The sequence below is a fragment of the Tachyglossus aculeatus genome, chromosome X1, assembly GCF_015852505.1.
Source record: "Tachyglossus aculeatus isolate mTacAcu1 chromosome X1, mTacAcu1.pri, whole genome shotgun sequence".
In the NCBI taxonomy this organism is placed as follows: domain Eukaryota; kingdom Metazoa; phylum Chordata; class Mammalia; order Monotremata; family Tachyglossidae; genus Tachyglossus; species Tachyglossus aculeatus.
In genome coordinates, this window is record NC_052101.1 from 105939976 (window position 1) to 105965378 (window position 25403).

General features: G+C 41.6%; 1 protein-coding gene across 6 annotated transcripts in view; it reads right to left on the reverse strand.

The window, feature by feature from the left end:
- CHL1 (cell adhesion molecule L1 like) overlaps positions 1 to 25403 on the reverse strand; it is a 217082-nt gene that overhangs the window by 45228 nt on the left and 146451 nt on the right. For all 6 annotated transcript variants that reach the window (XM_038771645.1, XM_038771644.1, XM_038771648.1 and 3 more), the window contains 5 exons: positions 11520 to 11704; positions 6578 to 6709; positions 3301 to 3444; positions 1495 to 1606; positions 550 to 716 (listed from right to left, as the gene is read on the reverse strand). In XM_038771645.1, coding sequence (XP_038627573.1) covers positions 550 to 716; positions 1495 to 1606; positions 3301 to 3444; positions 6578 to 6709; positions 11520 to 11704 — 740 coding nt within the window. The remainder of the gene's footprint in view (positions 1 to 549; positions 717 to 1494; positions 1607 to 3300; positions 3445 to 6577; positions 6710 to 11519; positions 11705 to 25403) is intronic.

Below are 25403 nucleotides of genomic sequence, written 5' to 3' on the forward strand. Positions count from 1 at the left end.
GCCAGTTAACCTAAATAGCAACATTGGCATCAGACTGCTGGTGACCTTCCAGTCATTTCTATGTCCATAAATGCAGAGAAACAAAAGAACCAAAACATGCTTTGTTCAGTGATAGGGAGGAAAGGTCTCCACAGTCTATCAGAACTGAACCTACATTCATACAGTTTCAATTTATAGATTGTGCCCGCAGTAATGCTACCCCTGAGCACATTTACCTATGAAAATATAATGTTAAAGGTACATATCCAGGGAAGGAGCAAAAGCAATGAAGAAATATTAAAATAATATGCTCTGTTGTTCCCAAAGACATTTTAACACCACATTACCACAGCTATGACCAAGCCCAATAGTATTTGCCACAGTTTTAGTTGTTTTTCCATCTCCTGCTATTTCGGTATGGGAAGAAATCAGAGAGCATGAAGAACTGTGAAAATAAGCTGTGAAGAATTCTTTCTTTGGTCACATATTTGCCCTCGGAAAATGGGAGAAACTAAAGCCATGTCAATTCATGAAGGCTTTTGCAGAGTGCGAGAAAAAAAGAGTTATTACCTCTAATAGCCAGGTAGGCCGTGACTCCAGTTTTTCCTTTGGCATTGGTCACCAAACAGTTATATGACCCAGAATCTTCTTTTGTTGTGTGTTTTATCTCTAGCGTTCCATTTTCAGATTTAAAGAATCGTGGACCTCCAAGGGGGGTGACACTGTCCTCCCTCTGCCTATCATAGAGATTACAGATGATTTCAGTGCTAATATTACTTTAATGGCTACATACTTTCACAATTTTTTCAAAATTTTCTCAGTATGTCCTCTACTCTTTTGATTTTAAGCTTGAGGGCAGAGATCATGTGTTTCATTTCTTTGGTATATTTTGTGATCATTCAATATAAAGCTCAGCACCCAGTTGGTACTCAATAAATACTATCAATACTCATGTACTCCAAAAGTATTTAGGCACTTTGAGTAGTTGCAATTCTGTCCATTGGGATACCATTTAATAATAAATAATGATGGCATTTATTAAGCGCTTACTATAGGCAAAGCACTGTTCTCAGCGCTGGGGAGGTTACAAGGTGATTAGGTTGTCCCATGTGGGGCTCACAGTCTTAATCCCCATTTTACAGATGAGGTAACTGAGGCCCAGAGAAGTTAAGTGACTTGCCCAAAGTCACACAGCTGACAATTGGCAGAGCCGGGATTTGACCTCATGACCATTAATCATGGCATTAACCTATGACATTTGTTAGCTTATTGCTGCAATGTACTTAGTGGTACCCCCAGGCACAGAAACAGTAAAAGTAGAGGACACCCTGGAACCTATTCTAGAATAATTAGTAGAAAATCCTTGAGGGATCAAACAAAATAATGTTTAGTCTGTCCACAGGTCTACAAAAATATGCACTGGCCAGTTGACATTGTCCATTTACATTTAAATAACCAGGGAGTGGTTACAAGCAGCATTTATGGAAGAAAAGCCATGCAAATGATCCTACTTACCAAGTTATCTGTGCAGGAGGTGAGGAAAAAACTCCACAGTGTAAGAAAGCACTATAACCAATGACTGCAGCATAGTTTTCACCATCTAAGGTCAGCATTACTGGAATAATATCTAGAAAATGGAACATGGGGTGTTATACGCTTGAGTTAAAAAGCAACATTTTTATCATTCTGCATCTAAACTCTTATTTTCTTGAAAGATAAAAACCACAGTAAAAGTTTTATATAAGCTCCTTATGGGCAAGGAACATGCCTGCTAATTCTGTTGTGGTCAATAAATACCATTGATTGATTGATACAATCAATAGACCAAAAAACTCAACAAATAATAAAAACACCTGTGTTTCTGTAAAATCGAATGCTCAAATATGCAAATGCAATTTTTCAAGTATTTATCATAGGATGCAAGTCTTCCTTTCATATCCAGAAAGGCCATAGCGATTCTTCCCCTGTTCTTCCCTAATTCTACTTATGCCTTGCCCCCAACCTAATACTGATCCATGGAATCCAGCCCGAGAGGTTTGGCCACACTCCTTCTGAAAAGGATGTGCCTAAATTTCAGTCCCTTAATCCAGTTTCAGAATCAAGCTAGCCCTAACCTGGACCAAGGAGTAAGGCGTCATACTTGGAAACATTTGACCAGGCTTGCCCAGGCTCTTAGTGACTACTCTTAGTGAGAGAGAGAAAAGGAACAGCATTGAAAGAAGGGAAGGGTCCCGTGCTTGCTAGTGAGGGGCATGAAAAGGTCACTATGGCTGGGGGAGAGAGAGAGGGAGAGAGTAAGGGCATAAACCACTCTACTGCCCATCCCAAAGACTGCAGGTTAGGTTTGTTATGGACAGACACCTGGCTCCCTTTTGGGATGGGAAAAGGAAAGTGGGAAGGTATGAAGAAATGGGAGAGACCTTTAATATATGCTTGAAAACTCCCTGCTGAGAATTTCTTCCTGAACACCGAGGTCTTGGCCTGATATTGGACTGGGGAAAGCCCTGGACTTCTACAATTCCAGGTAGGGTGTGGAGTGGAGTTTCTTTGTGAGTGTCAGAATCATGCTTCAAATGAACTACCATTTCCACCCAGCAAACCTTGAGTGATTTCCACCCAGGAAACCCCTTTCAGCAATATGATGATATATATCTTATATCTCATATAGCAAACAAGGAAATGCGCATGTCACACACAATACACCAGGATTTGCAGTGTAAAGTGGTGATGCCACAGGTGCCATTTTGCCAAATAGTGCAGATTTCACGGGGTCCTAGAACATTCCTGCAGGTGGCTCCTGAACCCAGAGCCATTGGTTCCCTGCCCAGGAGAGTGTGAAGCCTGGCATAGTATTTGTGCTCCAAAACTTGGCATCAGTTCTATGGCAGAGAGAGCTTATGACCAAATAAACCCCACAAAACCAGACCCCAAAGCATCCAAAATCACATCATAAGGGGACAGGGAAGAGGCCAGCTGAAAACCAAACTGCCCAGTATAAAATTGGATGGTCCAGTCTAGAGATATGCACAAGAGAAGATAATGCACAACCTTCAGAATTATACCTACTAGATTGGAAGAGGGACTAGGCAAAGGGAGAAGCATTTTCTTCTATGCACAACTTGCTCTCTCCCCCGAGTAGGGTCTCACTGCATTGCAGGATTTTTTATGGCACAGAAAAATAGAAACCCAACTTTGATTCATGGATATGAGAAAACACTTTTCATAGTTTGGATTTCCAATGGATATGACACTTTCACTTTTCCTCTAGGATACTCTAAACCCAGACTCACTGATCCGCTTTCAGAGAGAATTGAGACTTACCTAACACATCAACATTGGCATTGGCCAGAATGGTGCCATGCTTGTTTGAGGCTTCACACTGATACACAGCACTCTGATCAAGTTGCAAATTGGTAAGACTAATCTCTCTTGGTAAGATCTGACCACTGGAGACAAGATTTTCTTCTGAAAAGGATAAAATAATTTCCAAATGAGAAAGTTACACAATATATTTACAAATCAACTAAAGAAGTAATATGAAATAGAGGAGCAGCATGGTCTAGTGGATAGAGCACAGGCCTAGGAGTCAGAAGGACCTGGGTTCTAATCCCAGATCTGCCACTTGGCTGCTGTGTGACCTTGGGCAAGTCATTCATTCATTCATTCATTCATGCAATCGTATTTATTGAGCGCTTACTGTGTGCAGAGCACTGTACTAAGCGCTTGGGAAGTACAAATCGGGAACATATAGAGACGGTCCCTACTCAACGATGGTCTCACAGTCTAGAAGGGGGAGACAGACAACAAAACAAAACAAGTAGACAAGTGTCAATACCATCAGAATAAATAAAATTATAGCTATATACACATCATTAATAAAATAGAGTAATAAATATGTACAAATATATACAAGTGCTGTGGGGAGGGGAAGGGAGTAGGGTGGGGGGGTGGGGGGAGGAGGAGGAGGTGAGGAAAAAGGGGGGGGCTCAGTCTGGGAAGGCCTCCTGGAGGAGGTGCGCTCTCAGTAGGGCTTTGAAAGGAGGAAGAGAGCTAGTTTCGCGGATGTGTGGAGGGAGGGCATTCCAGGCCAGAGATAGGACATGGGCCAAGGGTTGACGGCAGGACAGGTGAGAACAAGGCCCATTGAGGAGGTTAGCGGCAGAGGAGCAGAGTGTGTGTACTGGGCTGTAGAAGGAAAGAAGGGAGGTGAGGTAGGAGGGGGTGAGGTGATGGAGAGCCTTGAAGCCCAGGGTGAGGAGTTTTTGTTTGATTTGAAGGTTAATAGGCAACCACTGGAGTTTTGCACTTCTCTGGGGTTCTGGGACCTAGGTTCTAATCCCAGTTCTGCCATGGTCTGCTGTGTGACCTTTGGCAAATAGCTTAACTTCTCTATGCCTCAGTTACATCTTCTGTGAAATGGAGATTAAGACTGTGAGCCCCATAGGTCACATGGACTGTGTCCAACCTGATTAGCAGAAGCAGCTTGGCTTAGTGGAAAGAGCACGGGCTTGGGAGTCAGAGGATGTGGGTTCTAATCCCGACTCTGCCACTTGTCTGCTGTGTGACCTTGGGCAAGCCACTTCACTTCTCTGGGCCTCACTTACCTCATCTGTAAAATGGGGATTAAGACTGTAAGCCCCACGTGGGACAACTTGATTACCTTGTATCTACCCCAGTGCTTAGAACAGTGCTTGGCACATAGTAAGCGCTTAACAAATACCATCATTATTATTACCACAGTGCCTAGTACAGTGCCTGGCCCATAGTAAGCACTTAACAAATACCATTAAAGAAAAAAATGCACACCCTCATACAAAGTTTCCTTCGGCACGATTTTGGGGAATATTCTCGAGGACTTGATTACAGAATACACTAGGCATAGAGCTGTGTTTTAGGTTTGAAGATGATGCTATTGATGCTGAGATTTTTATCAGTATGCATGTTAGATATGTTGATAAGACCAATACACGATTGACAACAGCTTCTTTAGCTTGTGCATGTACAAATTGCTCCGTGTTGCACTGTTGCAGTTGCTATCCACTTGATAAACTATAGAGCAGCTAAAATTTTTCAGTGGATGCTAGAGACCTGGTCTACAGATGGTGTTGAATGTTCTTGTAAGGTCTACAGACACTGTATAGAGGGTTTAATGTACTTCCCTGCTTTTCTCCTGAAGAGTCAGTAAAACAAAACATGCCTGGCTCTTTAGGTGAGTTCGGTTGTAAATTTCCTGTGAGCAGGGATTGTATCCACCAACGGTATTGTACTCTCTCCCCCAAGCGCTTAGCCTGTTGTTGGGTAGGGACCATCTCTATACGTTGCCGACTTGCACTTCCCAAGCGCTTAGTCAAGTGCTCTGCACACAGAAAGCGCTCAATAAATATGATTGAATGAATGAATGAATGAATACAGTGATCTGCATGCAGTAAGCACTCAAATGCCACTGTTCGATTGACTGATTGATTCAGTGAATCCATGGTACGCTATCTGATTTATAAAGCGGTCCTATTGAATCTATGAGATATTTACTAGTAGTCAGCAAACATCATTTAAGCTATAAGTTTTCACTTTCTCCTCCACCAAATATTCATTCATTCAATCATATTTATTGAGCACTTACTGTGTGCAGAGCACTGTACTAAGCGCTTGGTCTTTGATCAATTTGCTGAGTAAATCTGCACTTTCACCAAAGGAAAAGCAGGGCAGTGAGTGAGAAACAATAATAATGATGTTTGTTAATCACTTATTATGTGCCATGTGCTGGGCTAGATGTAGTACAATCATATCAGATACAGACCCTCTCACTCAGGGGGCTCAGAGTCTAATGGGGGGAAAACCAGCATATACTAACATTTTACTAGAGAAGCAGCATGGCATAGTGGATAGAGCACAGGCCTGAGATTCAGAAGGTCATGGGTTCTAATTCTGGCTCTGGCACTTGCCTGCTCTGTGATCTTGGGCAAGGCACTTCACTTCTCTGTGCCTCAGTTACTTCATCTGTAAAATGGAGACTAAGACTGAGCCCCAAGAGGGACAGGGACTGCGTCCAACCCGATTTGCTTGTACTGTGCTCCAGTGCTTAACACAGTGCCTGGCACATAGTAAGTACATAACAAATACCATAATAATAATAATTATTATTATTTTATAGATAAGGAAATTGAGGTATATTCAGATGAAAGGTTTGATGATAAAGGAAGTTGAAATTATCATCTAAAATGTAGTTTAGGAATTTGCCATGAATTCTGTTTATCCTTTTTCAGAATTAGTAGGTTGGCTGCTTTGTGATTCAATTAATGTTTTACTGAATATTTGTAGTGATATTTACCTTAAAGGAAAATTCACTACTGCTGGATTTTTTTTTAATTTCCCCCCGAGTCAATAGAGAACAAACTGTTACTGGTTGTGGGGCATCTACAGAACACCTTTAGTTTTGAAGAAAAATTTTATTTATGTCACTGATATGCATTATCAACCACATCTGGTATCTCAGGACATTTCTTGCCTGAGACCAGGAGGTTGACGCAAGTTCAATAAAGGAAACCAAAAGCATCAGAAACATATTGCCCCGGACAAACTACCATTAATTATTACTTACTATTCACAGGTAAGCCATTCCTTTTCCACTTGATCTCAGGCTGAGGATTGCCAGAAGCTTCACATCGCAGGATTGCATTGCTCCCAATACTATACACACCGCTTTTTGGTTTTTGTGTCCAGCGAGGGGGCTCTGTCATTGTAAGGGACACAATCGTGTTAGCAAATTCTGTACAAGAGAAGCCACAAATTCCAAGCCCTTCAAAATTTACTATATTCCAGCAGATGGCGAACTCTACCAAGTATTCAGGAGAGTTTTTTTTTTACTGGCAGATTTTTGTTTTTTGAGAGTTAAGCGTAAAAGGATCACTGTTGCAACAATTTTGAGGTCTTTAAAATCAATTTAAATTGCTCATAGAAAAAAATACGATCATCTTAAGGGTTGAAATATCGTTTCTAAAAAAGAGAGAAACAGGATAGGATGAGCCAGAAGGTCAGATCGATATGAATGTATTATACAAGCTTATATCTTACTCTCAAGTTGAGTGTTCTTCCAATCATCCTTTGGTGTCACTGTTGGAGACAGAATACTGGGCTGGATGGACCATTGGTCTGACCTAGTAATGGCATTTCTTATGTTCTTATGTTATTAATAAATCTGGAAGGCCAACAAATCTGACAAATGCTTTAGGATTTAAATGTTCATAAATTCCTTAAAAATGATAAACAATTCTTTAAATGGTTTTCAATAGAGAACAACTTATATCTTGCATTTTAGTCTAATTCCCCGCTTCCCTCTGGAGAAGGCACATCCTCTGCCTCCTCAGTGGAGTAGAGGATGGCTTAACAGCTGGGGACAGCCAGTGAGACTCTTGGCAGAGGGCAGGCAAACCTTGGCCAGGAAGCATCCTGGCAGCCACAACATGACCAGGAGAATTTCTGGTCACATATGGCTGCGGGCCCTGCCCCTGGCACGCACCAGCTATCCCCTCTTTAGTGCTATTCTCCTCAAGTAAAGAGAGGATGTGTTCTCTCTTGCTAAATATGTGCTGGCAGACTTACCACCCCCACCCCAGGGATACGAATCAGCCTCATTCAATGAATTTTCAGAAACCACTAGCCTCACAGATGTTTTGGACTCAAACTAGAACAGGGATCTAACTTCAAGCTCTCAAAACAACTAGGAAAACTTGTGTAACCCAATCCTCTCAAACACAGTGCAGCGTTTCTAGGAGCTGCTTCCCGATAGACAAAATGAAACGTATTCTTTTTTCAGTGCAAATGTTGCTTTCATATTTTGTCACCTTGGATACACTATTGTGTCAGGATAGAATAAAGGGAGTTAGGCTCAATTGTGCCCTTGGATGATTTTCGATTGGTGGAAATTGCTCAAAACCCTAGACAGAGTTTGGCCCCAGTGTTATAAGCTATAGTTATTTCCCAAGGTGTGTGCTCTTGGATTTGTCAGAAGGGGATTTGTCAAAAAAGTCCAAAGGGAAAAAAAAAACCATGATGTCTGAGATGTATTAAAAAATATTAAAAAATAGAATTGTCCTACTTATGATTGGCTATGGATTTGAAGAAAAATCAAGTCTCTTCACAGATTTACCAAAAAAAGGGTGGTGAAATAGCAAACGAAAAACTGGTCAAGTACGAACATGAAAATTCCCTTTGTAATCACTTTGAAAGGGTGGGAAGGAGTTTAACAACTCCTGAATTGTTAAATGTGCAAGGTTGTTTTTTGTTGTCCCTTTAAGCAGGTAGCTTGCAGAATAATGTCTGAAACAGAATAGTCCAGAGAACAGCTTCTATATCTGGCCAACAATTTCAATCCTGGAGCTTATGGGACTTCATATTTTACTAAAATTCAATCACTTCTCACTCCAAAGCTACACTACATTTGAGCAGATTTGTATGAGTTCTTAATTGAGATCAATCCCAACAGATATTTTACAACTATTTTATCTTTCAAAATCCATCATTAGCTGCCTTAGTTTCATTTTTCATTCACTAGAATACCCACAACCAAATACAGAAACTGAATGAACAGCCTCCTATCCTAGTAGAGGTGAATAAATGCATCAAATCCAGATATTTCCCAAACATTTATTGCTAACCTGAATGCTAGATAAGCACTAAGGTGACCAGGGGGACCTGGGATCTGGAATGGATTAGATTGTGTATCAGCTATACCAAGACATACTCTTTGACCTTTTCTTTTGGTTTTATATGTATGCCCTAATGCTGCCTAGATTTCGCCCATAACCCCTCAGGGCACCACTGTCTAGGAAACCCCACAAAATGAAGTCCCCTTCCAATTGTCTGGATATTTTCTCTAACACTTTAACACTGTTGTGCTTCTCTTGTCTCTTTCTCCTCTGCTGTAAACTCTACCTTCTGAGGTATTGTAAGTGGAAGACTGAATTTGACTTTTGTGGAATTTACACCTAGTTTGTATTATTATATTTTTATTCCTGTCCAGGGGAAGTTTTTTTGACAGGTGATATGTCACAGGGATATTAGACTTTTTTTATTTTCTCAAAAAAGCACTTGGAATTCTCAAAGCGTGGTTGTATGGAATTCTTGAGGATGACATTACAATAATTGTTTCCTAGTTTTCTGGATTCAGGATCAGGAATAGTGCTGAGGTTAATTTGTTTTACTGATTAAAAATTGAAACTATTTTTTCAAGGGTTTGGTCATTTTAATTTTAGATAGATAATTGAATTGAACAGAGTCAAAATCTCATTTTAATTCTACATGAAAAAAAAACCTGATTTTATGATCATTTTAGTGTCCCGGAATATACCTCGGTGACAGAAAGTTATTCCATACTAAAACAGTGTGTAATCACATTATGGACAACTAAACAATTGGCATGTGCTTTATGGAAAATTTTCTGAGATTTTTTTTGGTTGCTCAATAGGACTAGCCAAATTGAATAGCTCAAAAATGCTGCTAAGTATTTAAGAATGGGAAATAATACATAAAATAGAGAATTCAAGCCAGGTTCTGATTTAATCAAGTAGGTATCAAGGCAAATAGATTGGACAATCAAAATAGACAACAAGATTTGTTCTTCCTCATATGTTTAATACTGGACTCATTTATGTGATCTTAAACTAGGAAAGAAAGGGATAGAGAAGAGACAGGAAGGAGAATGAGAGAGTGTGAGTGAATCACCCCATTTGATTAATGAAGGTGATATTTATAGCTTCAAGACTCTAGAAATGGAGGCTTTGTAGTTTGATTTAGCTTTCACTTGCAAGCATAGAAAAGATTCCTGATATATATGGCCAGGAGACACCTATATTAACTATTCACAGGGAAAGGGGATTTAATGGTTCTTGTAAAAACATTATTTACATCTCAATAGAGTTAATAGTTGTTTTGTGAATAGAAACAATCATTTGTTTAGGAAGCCTATGTTCCTGTAGCATCTCATTGACAACATTTTGAATTGCTTAATTTTTCATTCCTTGTATTTTTTTTTCAATCCTGCATTTCAGTTTTGGAGTCAAGAAAACCATGGCCAGATTGTTAAAATATGCAGCTTCTGTGGAGACATTACAGGCCATCTGGAAGGATTTCTAAGAGTCAGCAACTGAGAATACAGTAGCAGCTCACAATTATCCGTGTGTGTGTGTGTGTGTGTGTGTGTGTGTGTTTGTGTGTTGTGTAAAAAAATCATAAATTTGGAAAAATTCTTTGTTGTTCGGGGCTGGGGTACGAAAAAGTAAAATCATGTCATCTGGTTATCAAATAATTTGAAATTTAGGGAAAACAGCTTTTGGAATCTCTTCCTCCTCTCTGGATTCCTCCATAAAAGTGGAGGATTAAGTTAAGAAGAATATCTGGATGTTAGCAGATGTTGATTTTAATACTGCTTGTGCTGCTTTGTATAGAGTATGGTAATTTGTTAGTACCAGGGATAAACATGCTCTCAGCATTGTTTTGCTTCTAAAAACCTTCTTTCATTTTCCTATCTGGCAGAAATATGGGGATGTGAATAGCATCAGCATTATTATGGGAAACATTACTGCTTAGGTAATTCATATTTAATTTTTCAAACTCCAAAAAAAGCATCTACCTATAGAATATTAATATACATGAATGTTTTAATTTTATAGAAAAACAAAAACATTTTCCTAGTTTCATTTGGAACCCAAATTGTTTGGCCATTTTGGTTTCCGGCAGAGGCTTTTTTGTCATATTTCATGCTTCTAGTTCTCCTTCCTTTCACTGGTGGCAGCTTGTATAATATGACATAAAAACAATAGTAATGTTACCTTGCAGTTATATAGCTCACTTCCTTTATGGGATCAAAGGGTTGGGTAATATTTTTTCTTTAAGTCCCAGTGCTTTTTTCATGTGTTAAAAAAAAATTCCCGGAACTGGGCAACCTGGATTTCTGAGTTTGGCAGTAAAATTGAGGGTTGGGAATAAATTCCTAAATATAGGAGCCAGCCTTAGAAAGTGAATGTGGGAAGTTCTGTTGACATTTCTAGAGGACCTGACATTGTCTTTCCCCCTTAACAAACATACTAGTACTCTGTACTGCTCTATCCAATAGGCAAAAAAGAAACAATCTGGAGAAGTCAACCTAAGTGTGAGATCAGGTAGTGTGCTTTGTGATATTTTTTTTTTCCTTCAACAAACCAAACCTTTTGAAACTCTAAGACTTTCAATATAGAGATAGTGGATCAGATTCTCTGAACTGAGCCAGCTTCTCTGTTATATGGTGTCTTGTGAGGTATATTAACCCTTTCAGGCCTCAAGGTATCAATTAGCACCAGAGCATCAGTTGACCAAATGACATCTTAATGCTGAATGCCTTGAAAGAGCTAATATACTCTCAAACATGCCTAACTTGCTTTGAGAATGGCCCTCAATTGATAGGCTGTCATCATTACAAATTTGCCCAAATATTTCATTTTCCACCCTTTGCTTATTCTAATTTATCATTCTAAAGGATTAGAGGTCTGTTTGAATGGAGATAGCACCTTCCACAGTAACATGAAATTCATGTTTAGCTGATCCCATAAAATTGCTTGCTGAGCAGAGATAAGTTCCTTCATCCGTATTAGACACTTGTTCTATCTTCAAGGTCTTTCCAAAATTTTCTTGTGCTTCCCTGTCCTTGGGCAAATTTCCATCCAACTTTTTCCAGGTTATTTGTGGAGTTGGCCTAAAAAGCCCAAAACAAGAAAGGCACATAAGATTATGTGACATCGCATTACCATTAACAATGGAATTTCTCACTTGTAGACCGGTACATACATAGTCATAAAATCACCTTGTGAGCAATTGAAATTGCTTTACCAGTAGACTAAAGGACATAAAGTATTAATAACAAGTCCTATTGTCTAGGAGAAAACTCCTGTAAATCTCCACCCCCATAGAGAACCTGGGCATGACCACCCAGCCCTGGAGGCAGATGTTGATCAGAAACTGCCAGCTCCAAAGGCAAGAATGGAGGCTGTGGACTAAAGTGAAGACTGCAAACCCAGTCATTTAAGATGGGATGGAGATGCCAAGCCCAGGGAAGATATCATCTTGTATCTCCCCAAAACTTATCACAGGGTTTGGCACAGAGCAATCCCTTAATAAATACTATTATCATTATCATCATCATCACTAGGTATGATGCCAGAGAAAGAGAGAATGGTCCGGGGGGGTGGTGGGGGGAGGAGTGGAAACACCAAGAGAGAATGTTGCACTATGACAAAATGCTTTAAAAGGAGATTCCACTGAAAATGACCTGTCAAAGAATCATTTAGTGTGGGAAAGGGTTTTAAAGGGCTAACTATTCCATCCTTTATTTCCTGCTTGCATTGCTACACCTGTATCTGAATAATCTCACGATGTTTGATATCAAGCCAAGCCTTGCGCATCTAAACACTTTAGTGCATGAAACGTTTTGCAAAATCTGTATATACTCCACTTACATGTCTTCTAACACAGCCACACATAAGCAAACACACACAGTTCATTCATTCAATCATATTTATTGAGCGCTTACTGTGTGCAGAGCACTGTACTAAGCACTTGGGAGAATACAATGTAACAATAAACAGACACATTCTCTGCCCACAGCTAGTTCACTTCTCACTGGTTTTGAACTTTTGGCAAGCCTGGCACATAGTAAGCGCTTAACAAATACCCTAATTATTATAAAAAATCTCCAACAATAGAGAATCAAACAATGGTATTTATTGAGAATTTACTGTACGCAGGGTACTGTACTAAGCTTGGGAGAGTACCAAACAATAGAGATGGTAGACACGATCCATACCTGGGAGGAGCTAACTTTCTAGAGCAGGAGGCAGACATTAAAATAAATTACCGAAATGGGAGACTGTAGCGATATGTACTTAAGTGTGAGGAGGTGCTCAGAGCGTACAGATCCAAGTGTGTAGGCAAAACAGAGGGAGGGCAAGTAGGTGAAATGAAGACCTCTCAGAGGAGTTGTGATTTTAATAAGACTTTGAAGGTGGGCAGAATGGTGGTCTGTCAGATATGAAAGAGGAGAGAGGTTCAAGCCAGAGGAAGGAGGTGGGTAAGGGGTTGGCAGTGGAACAGACAAGTGAAGGTGCAGAGACTAGGGTGATGGTAAAAAAGTGAAGTGTACTGGTTGGTTTGTAGTAGAAGTTCAATGAAGTAACGAAGAAGGGAGAGAGTTGATAGAGTGCCTTAAAGCCAAAGGTGAGGAATTTCTGTTTGATGCAGAGGTGGATGGGCACCCATTTAAGGTTTTTGAGGACTGGGTAAACACAGACTGAATTTTTTTTTTAAATGATCTGGGCAGGAAAGTGGAGAATGAACTGGAGAGGGTAGAGACAGGGACAGAGAGGTCAATGAGGGAGGCAGATGCAGTAGTTGAGGTGGGATAAGATACACGCTTGGATCAGCATGGTAGCAGTTTAGATGGAAATGAAAGGGCAGATTTTAGTGATGTGAAGATAGACCCAAAAGGATTGGTGGAGAATGAATACGTGGGTTGGTTGTGAGCATGGAATGTGTCTACCAACACTGTTAAATTGTTATATTGTACTCTCCCAAGTGCTTAGTACAGTGCTCTGCCCCCAGAAAATAATAAATGTGATTGATTGATTGAACGAGAGAGATATAGAATACATATCTTGCAGACTAACCTATTCCAGTATTTTGTAATCAATCGTAGTTATTGAGTGCTTGCAGTGTGCAGAGCACTGTACAAAGCACTTGAAAGAGTGTAATATTATTACAGAGTTAGTAGAAATTTTCCCTACCTATAAGGAGCTTACACTCTAGAGGGAGAAGACATGATCCAGAATTTCTTCCATGTATTTAACCTAAATACTTCCTATTCCAACATAAATCCCCTTTATCCTAGGAGGAAGTCATTATTATTTTCATATTAACCCTTCCCAAGATTCCTCTTTTCCCAGCATAAACAGCCTTTTTAACTTGTCGTTGTCCATTTTCATTGTTTAAATCAATTTTTGTCTTGTCTAGAATGTCTCCAACACTCCATAATGTGAAAATTTTAAATGAAAATCATCTTTTAAATTGACCTTAGGAATGTTAAGTAGAGCAGGAAAATTACTTCTCAGTTTTGCTTATTATCCTGCTTTATAACAGCATGGACTGCTGACTCATATTCAGCATTTAGGCCACCGTGACCCTGAATTTCAAATTTTAAGTAGCAGGTCGTTCATGAGAAAAGCTAATCTCTTAGAAAAATGGTTATTGGCTAGAGAGTAATGGAAGGGTTGAGTTATTGTGACAAAAAGGTGGAATTGTTGTTAGCTAATTTGCTAGAAAGAGGAAATGGCATTTATTTTGCACTTCAGACACCATAGCACAATCAAGACTGTACAAGGCTGATGCACAGGCAGAATGAAGATGTCTGAGGAGAAGCAGTGGATGTGTTTCAAAGAATGTCAGCATATCCTCTGGGAAAACAGGACTTTAATGCTGTCATAGCATTAAAAAGAGAAGGGTCAAGAATGCTTCACTGACAACTTTATAATAATTGTGGTGTTTTTAAGTGCTAGCTATGTGCCAAGCACTCCGGTAGATCCAGTATAACTGGAACAGGCACAGACACAGCCTACATGGGGCTCATGGTCTAAGGGGGAGGGAGAACAGGCATTAAATCCCCATTTTATGAATAAATCAATCAATCGTATTTATTGATTTATTGAATAAAGGAATTGAGGCCCAGAGACGCTAAGTAGCTTGCTCAAAGTCACACAGGAGACAAGTGGCAGAGCATGAGATTAGGACCCTTCTCCCCTCCTTAACATCCATCTGCAACCGCTCACTCTCCACTGGTTCCTTCCCCTCTGCCTTCAAACATGCCCACGTCTCTCCCATCCTAAAAAATCCCTCTCTTGACCCCACCTCACTTTCTAGTTATCACCCTATCTCCCTCCTACCATTCCTTTCCAAACTCCTTGAACGAGTCATCTACACGCGCTGCCTCGAATTCCTCAACGCCAACTCTCTCCTCGACCCCCCCCAATCTGGCTTCCGTTCCCTACATTCCACGGAAACTGCCCTCTCAAAGGTCATCAATGACCTCCTGCTTGCCAAATCCAATGGCTCATACTCTATCCTAATCCTCCTCGACCTCTCAGCTGCCTTCAACACTGTGGTCCACCCCCTTCTCCTCAACACACTATCCAACCTTGGCTTCACAGACTCCGTCCTCTCCTTGTTCTCCTCTTATCTCTCCGGCCGTTCATTCTCAGTCTCTTTTGCAGGCTTCTCCTCCCCATCCCATCCCCTTACTGTAGGGGTTCCTCAAGTTTCAGTTCTTGGTCCCCTTCTGTGCTCGATCTACACTCACTCCCTTGGTGACCTCATTCACTCCCATGGCTTCAACTATCATCTCTACGCTGATGACACCCAAATCTACATCTCTGCCCCTGCTTTCTCTCCCTCCCTCCAGGCTCGCATCTCCTCCTGCCTTCAGGACATCTCCATCTGGATGTCTGCCCGCCACCTAAAACTCAATATGTCCAAGACTGAACTCCTTGTCTTCCCCCCCAAACCCTGCCCTCTCCCTGACTTTCCCATCACTGTTGACGGCACTACCATCCTTCCCGTCTCACAAGCCCACAACCTTGGTGTCATCCTCGACTCTGCTCTCTCGTTCACCCCTCACATCCAAGCCATCAACAAAACCTGCCAGTCTCAGCTCCGCAACATTGCCAAGATCCGCCCTTTCCTCTCCATCCAAACCGCTACCCTGCTCATTCAAGCTCTCATCCTATCCCGTCTGGATTACTGTATCAGCCTTCTCTCCTATCTCCCATTGTCCTATCTCTCCCTAGTTCAACCCATACTTCATGCCGCTGCCCGGATTGTCTTTGTCCAGAAATACTCTGGGCATGTTACTCCCCTCCTCAAAAATCTCCAGTGGCTACCAATCAACCTACGCATCAGGCAAAAACTCCTCACCCTCGGCTTCAAGGCTCTCCATCACCTCACCCCCTCCTACCTCACTTCCCTTCTCTCCTTCTACAGCCCAGCCCACACCCTCCGCTCCTCTGCTGCTAATCTCCTCACCGTGCCTTGTTCTCGCCTGTCCCACCATCGACCCCCGGCCCACATCATTCCCCTGGCCTGGAATGCCGTCCCTCCGCACATCCGCCAAGCTAGCTCTCTTCCTCCCTTCAAGGCCCTACTGAGAGCTCACCTCCTCCAGGAGGCCTTCCCAGACTGAGCTCCCTCCTTCCTCTCCCCCTCCTCTCCCTCCCCATCCCCCCACCTTACCTTCTTCCCCTCCCCACAGCACCTGTATATATGTATATATGTTTGTACGTATTTATTACTCTATTTATTTATTCATTTTATTTGTACATATTTATTCTAATTAGTTTATATTGTTAATATGTTTTGTTTTGTTCTCTGTCTCCCCCTTCTAGACTGTGAGCCCACTGTTGGGTCTCTATATGTTGCCAACTTGTACTTCTCAAGCGCTTAGTACAGTGCTCTGCACACAGTAAGTGCTCAATAAATATGATTGAATGAATGAATGCCTGAATGACACAAGTCTCCTGACTCCCAGTCCTATCCTCTTTCCACTAGGCCAACCTGTTTCTCATGAAAAAAAAGGATAACAAAGTGATTGAGGATTACCATTAGTGACTTTTGCCAAGGCTAGCCATATTCTCTCCTGATGATGAAAAAATAAATAAAAAATACTATACTGTGGCCTGGGAAAAGCTACATCTTTGATGCCCGTCTACTTGTTTTGATGTGTATGTATCTATAATTCTATTTATTTATATTGATGCTATTGATGCCTATTTACTTGTTTTGATATCTGTCTCCTCCCTTCTAGACTGTAAGCCCATTGTGGGCAGGGATTGTCTCTATTGCTGAATTGTACTTTCCAAGCACTTAGTACAGTGCTCTGAACACAGTAAGCGCTCAATAAATACGATCGAATGAATGAAATACTCCTGACCCTGCAGCCAAATGTGATCTGCTCTTACTGGTCCAGCACTCTAGGAAGCCAGATGAGGAAATTTACAGGATTAGGCAGTGTCGTTGCATAGATTTGAGACATTACTGTTGAGAAATCATGGAAGACAGGAGAATTGGAAAAGGGCAAGCTCTGACCTTTTCTTTAACAATGAAGGAAAAGAGATGTTGCAGCTAATTACACACCGGCCAACTAAAAATCGATAGCTTGAAGATTGAGGAATAAATCATTGAACTAGAAGATAAAATATTAGGAACCAGCCAACATGGCTTTGTGTAGAGAAAATTGTATCAGTGGCAGGTCATTTATGCAAAGAAGAGGTGCTAAATGTAATTTATTTGGACTTCAGTAAGGTCTTTGATTTTGTTCCATCAGTTACTCTCATTAACTAACTAGCAAGCATGTTCAACTACTGTTGTTCAACAACATGTTGAGATTCACCTGCAGGGATAATTTTCAGTGATACAGTAGCAAGCTAGAACCTTCTCACTTTGCCTTGATACTACCTATCTCATCGCCAACCCCTGGCCTACTTCCTACCTCTGGCCTAGGAAGCCCTCCATCCTCAAATCTGCCAATTACTCTCCCCTCCTTCAAAGGCTTACTGAAGGCACATTTCCTCCATGAGGCCTTCCCAGACTAAGCCCCATTTTTCCTCATCTCCCACTCCCTTCTGTGTCACGCTGATTTGCTCTCTTTGCTCTTCCCCCCTCTCCCTGCTCCACAGCCCATGTATATATCTGTAATTTTATTTATTTATACTGATGTCTGTTTATTAGTATTGATGTCTGTCTCCCCCCATCTAGACTGTGAGCTCATTGTGGTCAGGGATTGTCACTCTTTATTGCTGTATTGTACTTTCCCAAGCGCTTAGTACAGTGCTCTGCACACAGTCAGCACTTAGTAAATGCTATTGAATGAATGAATGAATAGAATCAAGTGATGGCCCCCAACCCATTCACTCTAGGGACAATATCTTTATTGATTACAGATGAAGAAATTGAGAATTTACTCATCTAATTTACGGATGATACTGAGTGGGTATGCAAATATTGTAGAAGATAAAAATGGCATTCAAAGTCATCTCAATGTTTTGTAGAAATGATCTTCCAGAACTAGGATGGAAATGCATAAGGATACATGTGAGGGATAAATAAACATAGAAACACACCAGAGATATAGACTTTCCCACTCTTCAAAGGCACATCTCCTCCAGGAGGCCTTCCCTAAGCCCTCTTTTCCTTTTCTTGCATTCCCTTCTGTGTCAACCTGACTTGCTCCCTTTATTTATCTCCCCTCCCAGCCCCACAGCACGTTTGTACGTATCACACATGCTGAGAAGCAGCATGGCTCCTGAGAAGCAGCGTGGCTCAGTGGCAAGAGTGCGGGCTTGGGAGTCAGAGGTCGTGGGTTCAAATCCCGCCTCCACCAATTGTCAGCTGTGTGACTTTGGGCAAGTCACTTAACTTCTCTGTGCCTCAGTTACCTCATCTGTAAAATGGGGATGAAGACCTTGAGCACCCCCCCCCCCACCCCTTGGGACAACCTGAACACCTTGTAACCTCCCCAGCACTTAGAACAGTGCTTAGCACATAGTAAGTGCTTATTAAATGCCATCATTATTATATCTGTAATTTATTTATTTATGTTAATGTCTCTCTCCTAGAGTCTTCTAGACTGTGGATTTGTTGAGGGCAGGGAATGTGCCTGTTACATTGTTATACTGTACTCTTCCAAGTGCTTAGTACAGTGCTCTGCACACACAGTAAGCACTCAATAAATATGACTGATTGATACTCAAAGGCAGCAGAAAAAACTCGGGATCATAATCAATGACAAACTGAAGGAAAGTCACTACTGCAGTGGCATTATTAAAGAAGTCAAGGTGGTAATGGAATGTATTAACATGACATGCCAGAAAGTAATACAGTCCTTCTTCTATTCTTAACATATAGAATATCATTAAAATACCATGTTCAATTTGGGTCACTCTCCTTCAGTGTATGTGGGGAAACTGGAGAAAGTCCAGAAAAGAACAAGAAGAATGACAAAAGGAAGGGGAAATGGGTCCTATAGGGAAAGATTACTTAAACTGGGATTGCTTACTCTGGAGAAACAAGGGGAACTGATGGCTTAATAACTGTCTTCAAGTGTCTGAAAGATTTTTATAAAAATGATGGTATTTGTTAATCAATCAATGAATCAATCGTATTTATTGAGCACCTACTGTGTGCAGAGCACTGTACTAAGCACTTGGGAAGTACAAGTTCGCAACATATAGAGACAGTCCCTACCCAACAGTGGGCTCACAGTCTATAAGTCCTCACAGTCCTCAAAAATCTCCAGTGGCTACCAATCAATCTGCACATCAGGTAGAAACTCCTCACCCTGGGCTTCAAGGCTGTCCATCACCTCGCCCCCTCCTACCTCACCTCCCTTCTCTCCTTCTACAGCCCAGCCCGCATCCTCCGCTCCTCCGCTGCTAATCTCCTCACCGTACCTCGTTCTCGCCTGTCCCGCCATCGACCCCCGGCCCACGTCATCCCCCGGGCCTGGAATGCCCTCCCTCTGCCCCTCCGCCAAGCTAGCTCTCTTCCTCCCTTCAAGGCCCTACTGAGAGCTCACCTCCTCCAGGAGGCCTTCCCAGACTGAGCCCTTTCCTTCCTCTCCCCCTCGTCCCCCCTCCATGCCCCCCATCTCACCTCCTTCCCTTCCCCACAGCACCTGTATATATGTATATATGTTTGTACATATTTATTACTCTATTTATTTTACTTGTACATATCTATTCTATTTATTTTATTTTGTTAGTATGTTTGGTTTTGTTCTCTGTCTCCCCCTTTTAGACTGTGAGCCCACTGCTGGGTAGGGACTGTCTCTATATGTTACCAACTTGTACTTCCCAAGCGCTTAGTACAGTGTTCTGCACACAGTAAGCGCTCAATAAATACGATTGATGATGATGATGATGATGATGATGATGATGATGATAAAAGGGGGAGACAGAGAACAAAACCAAACATACTAACAAAATATAAGCGCTTACTCTGTGCCATTATGAGAATGAAAAGGTTTTTATGAGAAGCAGCATGGCCTAGTGGAATGAGCACAGGCCTGGGAGTTAGAGGACCTGGGTTCAAATCCCCAGTTTGCCACTTGCTTGCTGTTTGACTTTGGGCAAGCACTCGACTTTTCTGTGCCTCAGTTTCCTCATCTGAAATAACTAGCTTTCCCTTCTCCTTAGGTGATGAGCCTCATGTGGAACATGGACTGTGCCTGACCTGATTTTCTTTTATCTACCCATAGCATTTCTACAGTGCTCAGCTCACAGTAAGTTCCTAACATATATAAGAACAATAATAATGATAACAATATCAACACTGAAAAATTGTTCAGCTCCTCCACAGATGGACAATAGGAAATGGGTTTAAAGTAAGGCAGGTGTATTTTCAGTTTCATGCAATAATGGAGTTTTGACTGTCAAGGTGAAAAAACCCTGAAATGGGTTACTAAGGGAGGTTTTGAAAGTCTCCATTGGTGGAGATCTTTAAAAAGGGAAAGTCATCCACTAGTCCCAGTTGGCTTAGTCATTCAAATGCCTTGTAAGCAGGAGGCTGTACCATCAGATCCCTTGAAGCTGCTTCCATCCTTATAATTGAAAGATCCACTAGGCAGTGGGAGAGAATTTTCCTTTAGTACCATTTCCATCATAAAATTACCATCATGTTCTGCCGCCATAAACAGCTCTGGGTGCATGACAGCTTATATCTTAAATGGTGCACAAAAACTATATTTTAATTATTTCAAAGAACTCACCAATAAATTATGCAGTTGCTAAAAGGAATAGGAAATGAACCAATGTGGCATTATTTTTCTAAAGCGAATGACAACCTTTCAGGTATGTATGAACCAAAACAACAACAATAACAAAAAAAATATATATAGTGACATTTGACATTGCACAAAACACACTCTAAATCTATCTTGGCAAGAGATAATGACACCTTATATTATTCTATTATATATTGTAGTTTTATCTCTTCACCACAGTAAGCTATAAAAACAAGAAGCTATTACATAGCACATGGTTACCATCACAAATCAAACAACAATTTACATACCTTCTGAACTGGAACTGAGTGTGTTTCTCTTTTTCCACCTTTTGTAAAGTGTTAAGAGAGAAGCAGCTGGGCATTTTTTAGTTTATTTCACTACCCTTAACCAGCATGGGTCCCTGATAAATGCAGAATGGTTCAGCAAATTGTACCAAGTAAGACTTTGGGAAATGAAGTCTCAAATCATACATCTTGAATCAAAATTTGCAAAACAACTAACAAAAGACATCATTTCCAAGATCACAAAAACTGGTCTACTAAATCAATTTCCCTCTTATCTATTTCCCGGTTTTCAGCTAAATGGAATCATTGTGAGCACAATGCTTGTATTGTTCCTATTGAAGAAGGACCATTTTCTTGTTCATTATTACTTGGTTCTCACATCTTCACTTTTTATCTTTGCTACAGTGTCCCCTGCTCTAGCTTCCAGCTTGTCTAACATATTCTGCCAGGACTAGCAGCTGCTGTTGTATGGAAAAACCAAGTGAGAAAAAGCAGAGCTGATGGTATTCAAAGATTCCTGGGAGCAGGAGGGACTGGGGGTGGGGGAAGCATGTCACATTAGCGTGAATACTAAATGTTTCTGCCACTTTGTGCAAGAAATAATAATAATAATAATAATAATAATAATAGCATTTATTAAGCGCTTATTATGTGCAAAGCACTGTTCTAAGCACTGGGGAGGTTACAAGGCAAACAGGTTGTCCCACGTGAGGCTCACAGTCTTAATCCCCATTTTACAGATGAGGTAACTGAGGCCCAAAGAAGTTAAGTGACTTGCCCAAAGGCACACAGCTGACAAGTGGCGGAGCCAGGATTTGAATCCATGACCTCTGACTCCGAAGCCCGTGCTCTTTCCACTGAGCCACGCTGGTTCTCTAAAGGAAGAAATCCTTTTCTTCCTTTAGAAGAAGAAGAAACCCTCTTGCACAACACTTACCTTGGGCATATTAATACTTACCCCACCCCTCACCCCAGCCCCACAGTACTGATGTACTGATCTCTCTATTCTCCCACTTCCCCTATCAGTGATTCATTTTCATGTCTGTCTCCCACACTAGACTGTAAGGTCTTTGAGGGCAGGGAATGTATCTACCAACTGTATTGTATTGTACTCTCCCAAGCACTTAGTACAGTACTCGGCACATTAGCATTCAACAAATACCACTGATAGATGTTATCCCTGTTTCCTCCCACCCTGTCTCCACCCCATTCCATTTCAGGTTTGGGGAAAGAAGCTATCTCCCAAACCCCAACTTCCTCCACCCACAAATAAACCCATGCATATGCCCCATGCCATCTCTGCACACAGAGTGCTGAGAGAGCAGCGGGGCTTATTGGAAAGAGCACGGGCTTGGGAGTCAGAGGTCATGGGTTTGAATCCTGCCTCTGCCACTTGTCAGCTGTGTGACTTTGGGCAAATCACTTAACTTCTCTCTGCCTCAGTTACCTCCTCTGTAAAATGGGGGCTGAGACTGTGGGGGGCTGAGACTGTGGGGGGCTGAGACTGTGAACCCCACGTGGGACAACCTGACAACCTTGTTTCTACCCCAGTGCTTAGAACCGTGCTTGGCACATAGTAAGCGCTTAACAATTACCATTATTATTATTATTATCTCACCCTCTCTTATCCCATCCCCAGTCCATTTTCCTTTATTAAAAATAAATGTACCTTCTTGCACTTGGAATTGCTTCCTTTATTCACCCTGCCTCAGCCCCTCAGTACTTATGTACAGATCCATAATTCATTTATTTATAATAATGTTTGTCTGCCCTCTAAACTGTAAGCTCATTGTGGGTACAGAATGTGCTTACCAACTCTGTTATATTGTACTCTCCCAACTGCTTAGTAGAGTGCTCTGCACACAGAAAGCGCTCAATATATACGATTGATTGATTGATCCTAACCCTCTATTCCTGTCCCTGCCACCTGCAGGCTGGAGAGACCAAAGTGAAGAGAATGGTTGGCTTTGGGGGGCCAGGGCATCCCTACAACATGAATGTCTTCTTAATCCAGATATATAGGTAGGGCAGGGAGCCTAACACAGCAGAGGCAGGTCGGGAGGCAGGATCTGAGTTGGGGAGGCAATTGATCTTGAGTTAAGAGGATGTGTAATAATAATGATGACATTTATTAAGCGCTTACTATGTGCAAAGCACTGTTCTAAGCACTGGGGAGGTTACAAGGTGATCAGGTTCTCCCACGGGGGTCTCACAGTCTTTAATCCCCATTTTCCAGATGAGGGAACTGAGGCCTAGAGATGTTAAGTGACTTGCCCAAAGTCACACAGCTGACAATTGGCAGACGTGGGATTTGAACCCATGACCTCTGACTCCAAAGCCCGGGCTCTTTCCACTGAGCCACACTGCTTCTCTGCCTGTAATGGAAGGGGTCGGTGACTAGTGGGGGACCAGATGAAGTTGCCTCATAATTGACAACTGTGACTTATACAGTTGGGTGTGACAAAGAGGTTACCCCCTTGGACTGGTGGTGGTCTCTAATGTTCTCACCAGTGTGATACCTATATGGGTTAAAGACATTCACCATAGAGGGCTTCAAATGAAGAGTTCCAGTGGTACCATGAAGCTAATCCAACTGTATGGACAATAATCCTCCTTGATGGGGGAATTTCCCCAGATTGTTTTGGAGGCAGCTTTACAAAGCAATTGTTCCCTTTTTCAAGTCTACTAAGACTCGATTTTGACATTCCTAGTGAAGAGGGGGCCAGGCAGGGTCCTGCGTGTCCCACACAGGGTCACCTCCCCAGAGACTGCCCCTTTACCCCCAATTTTAAAGGAAACAGATACCTCCCCCCCCACCTTGTCTCCCCAGAGGCAACCCATATATCTCCAATTTGGGGGGAGCTGGTAGCCTGCTCTCCTTCATTCACCCTGCCCCAGGAAGGAATAAACCTGCAGCCAACCAGCCAGCCATTTCCCAGGGTATTCACAGGGAATCAGAAGAAAAGTCACCAGAAAGGTTCTCCTAGGCTCTCCGACTCCTGCCCTGAACACCACAATGGTGGGAGAGAGAGGTGGAGAGTATAAAGGAATTGGGAAGGGAGCAAGAAAATGTGTCACTCTCTCCTCCTTCACCAGAAAACCAGGCTTGGGGTGAGGCAAGAGTTATAATGATGTTACTGATGCCTGTTTACTTGTTTTGATATCTGTCTCCCCCTTCTAGACCGTGAGCCCGCTGTTGGGCAGGGATTGTCTCTATTCGTTGCTGAACTGTACTTTCCAAGCGCTTAGAACAGTGATCTGCACACAGTAAGCACTCAATAAATACGATTGGATGAATGAATGAATGAAACGCCTTTCAAAAAGGGGGCCTAAACGATAAACTTTTCCCTCCAACAACCATCTGTAAGCATACCCTATATAGACCTAAGGGCTCCAATGGATAAGGATTAAAAAAAAAAAAAACTGAAGCTGACAAAAATGCTGATTTGTGAAACCAACTGCTTTCATAGACTCAACAGTGCATACAATCTGGAAAACCTCAGACAACACAATCAGTGCTTTTGAACAAAACCGGGTCAAAATCAAGTGCCTTTGAATGTCGGAGTACAATGATATTGATGAAGCACAGTTCAAGCAGTTCAAGCAGCAAAAGAAATGCAAATGATCCCATAGGTGGGCCTCTTGCGATACTGAAGGCTGAAGAACCTATTAGACTGTTAGAAAATGAACAGTTTGTGAAATCTAATGGCCGGATTGACAGATTTTTGATAGCATCACAATTATTTCCAGTGAGAGTGGTGAAGCCAAGAATGAAAACGCTGAAATAACTGAGTGGCTTGGTTCATCTGGTTGAAAATGCAGGCTGACAAAATGGGGCTTTTCTTCATGGTGACTGAATAAAAATTTAAAATTCTAGAGAAAAGGATGTGCTAGTGTTAAAATATCAAAAGACTTTGATACAGTTTTGTTGATTCTGAGATGAATGGAAAAGAAAAGAGAAAATTAAAAAGCGATCGGAAAGTCCCCAAATCCTAGAATTATGAAGAGAACTATTTGAACATTCTTGAGCGTGCCTTGGTAGGTGAGTAGATCTGCTCTGCCCAGATCCACCATCCCCTTCACAGCCACAAAATGGTGCACAAAAACACATAGCATCCTCCTGCTGCCCACAGGAGTAGAAATGTTTACATTCTTTCCAACCCTTCCTCCCGGACTTAAACCAACATCAGTTTAAGTCAATCTTCTCCTTCCTGATGCAGTGAGCAGAGCTAGGATTAATAAGCATAATTTATGGAGTTATTGTTATTTGTTGCAGAATTTAAGGAAAT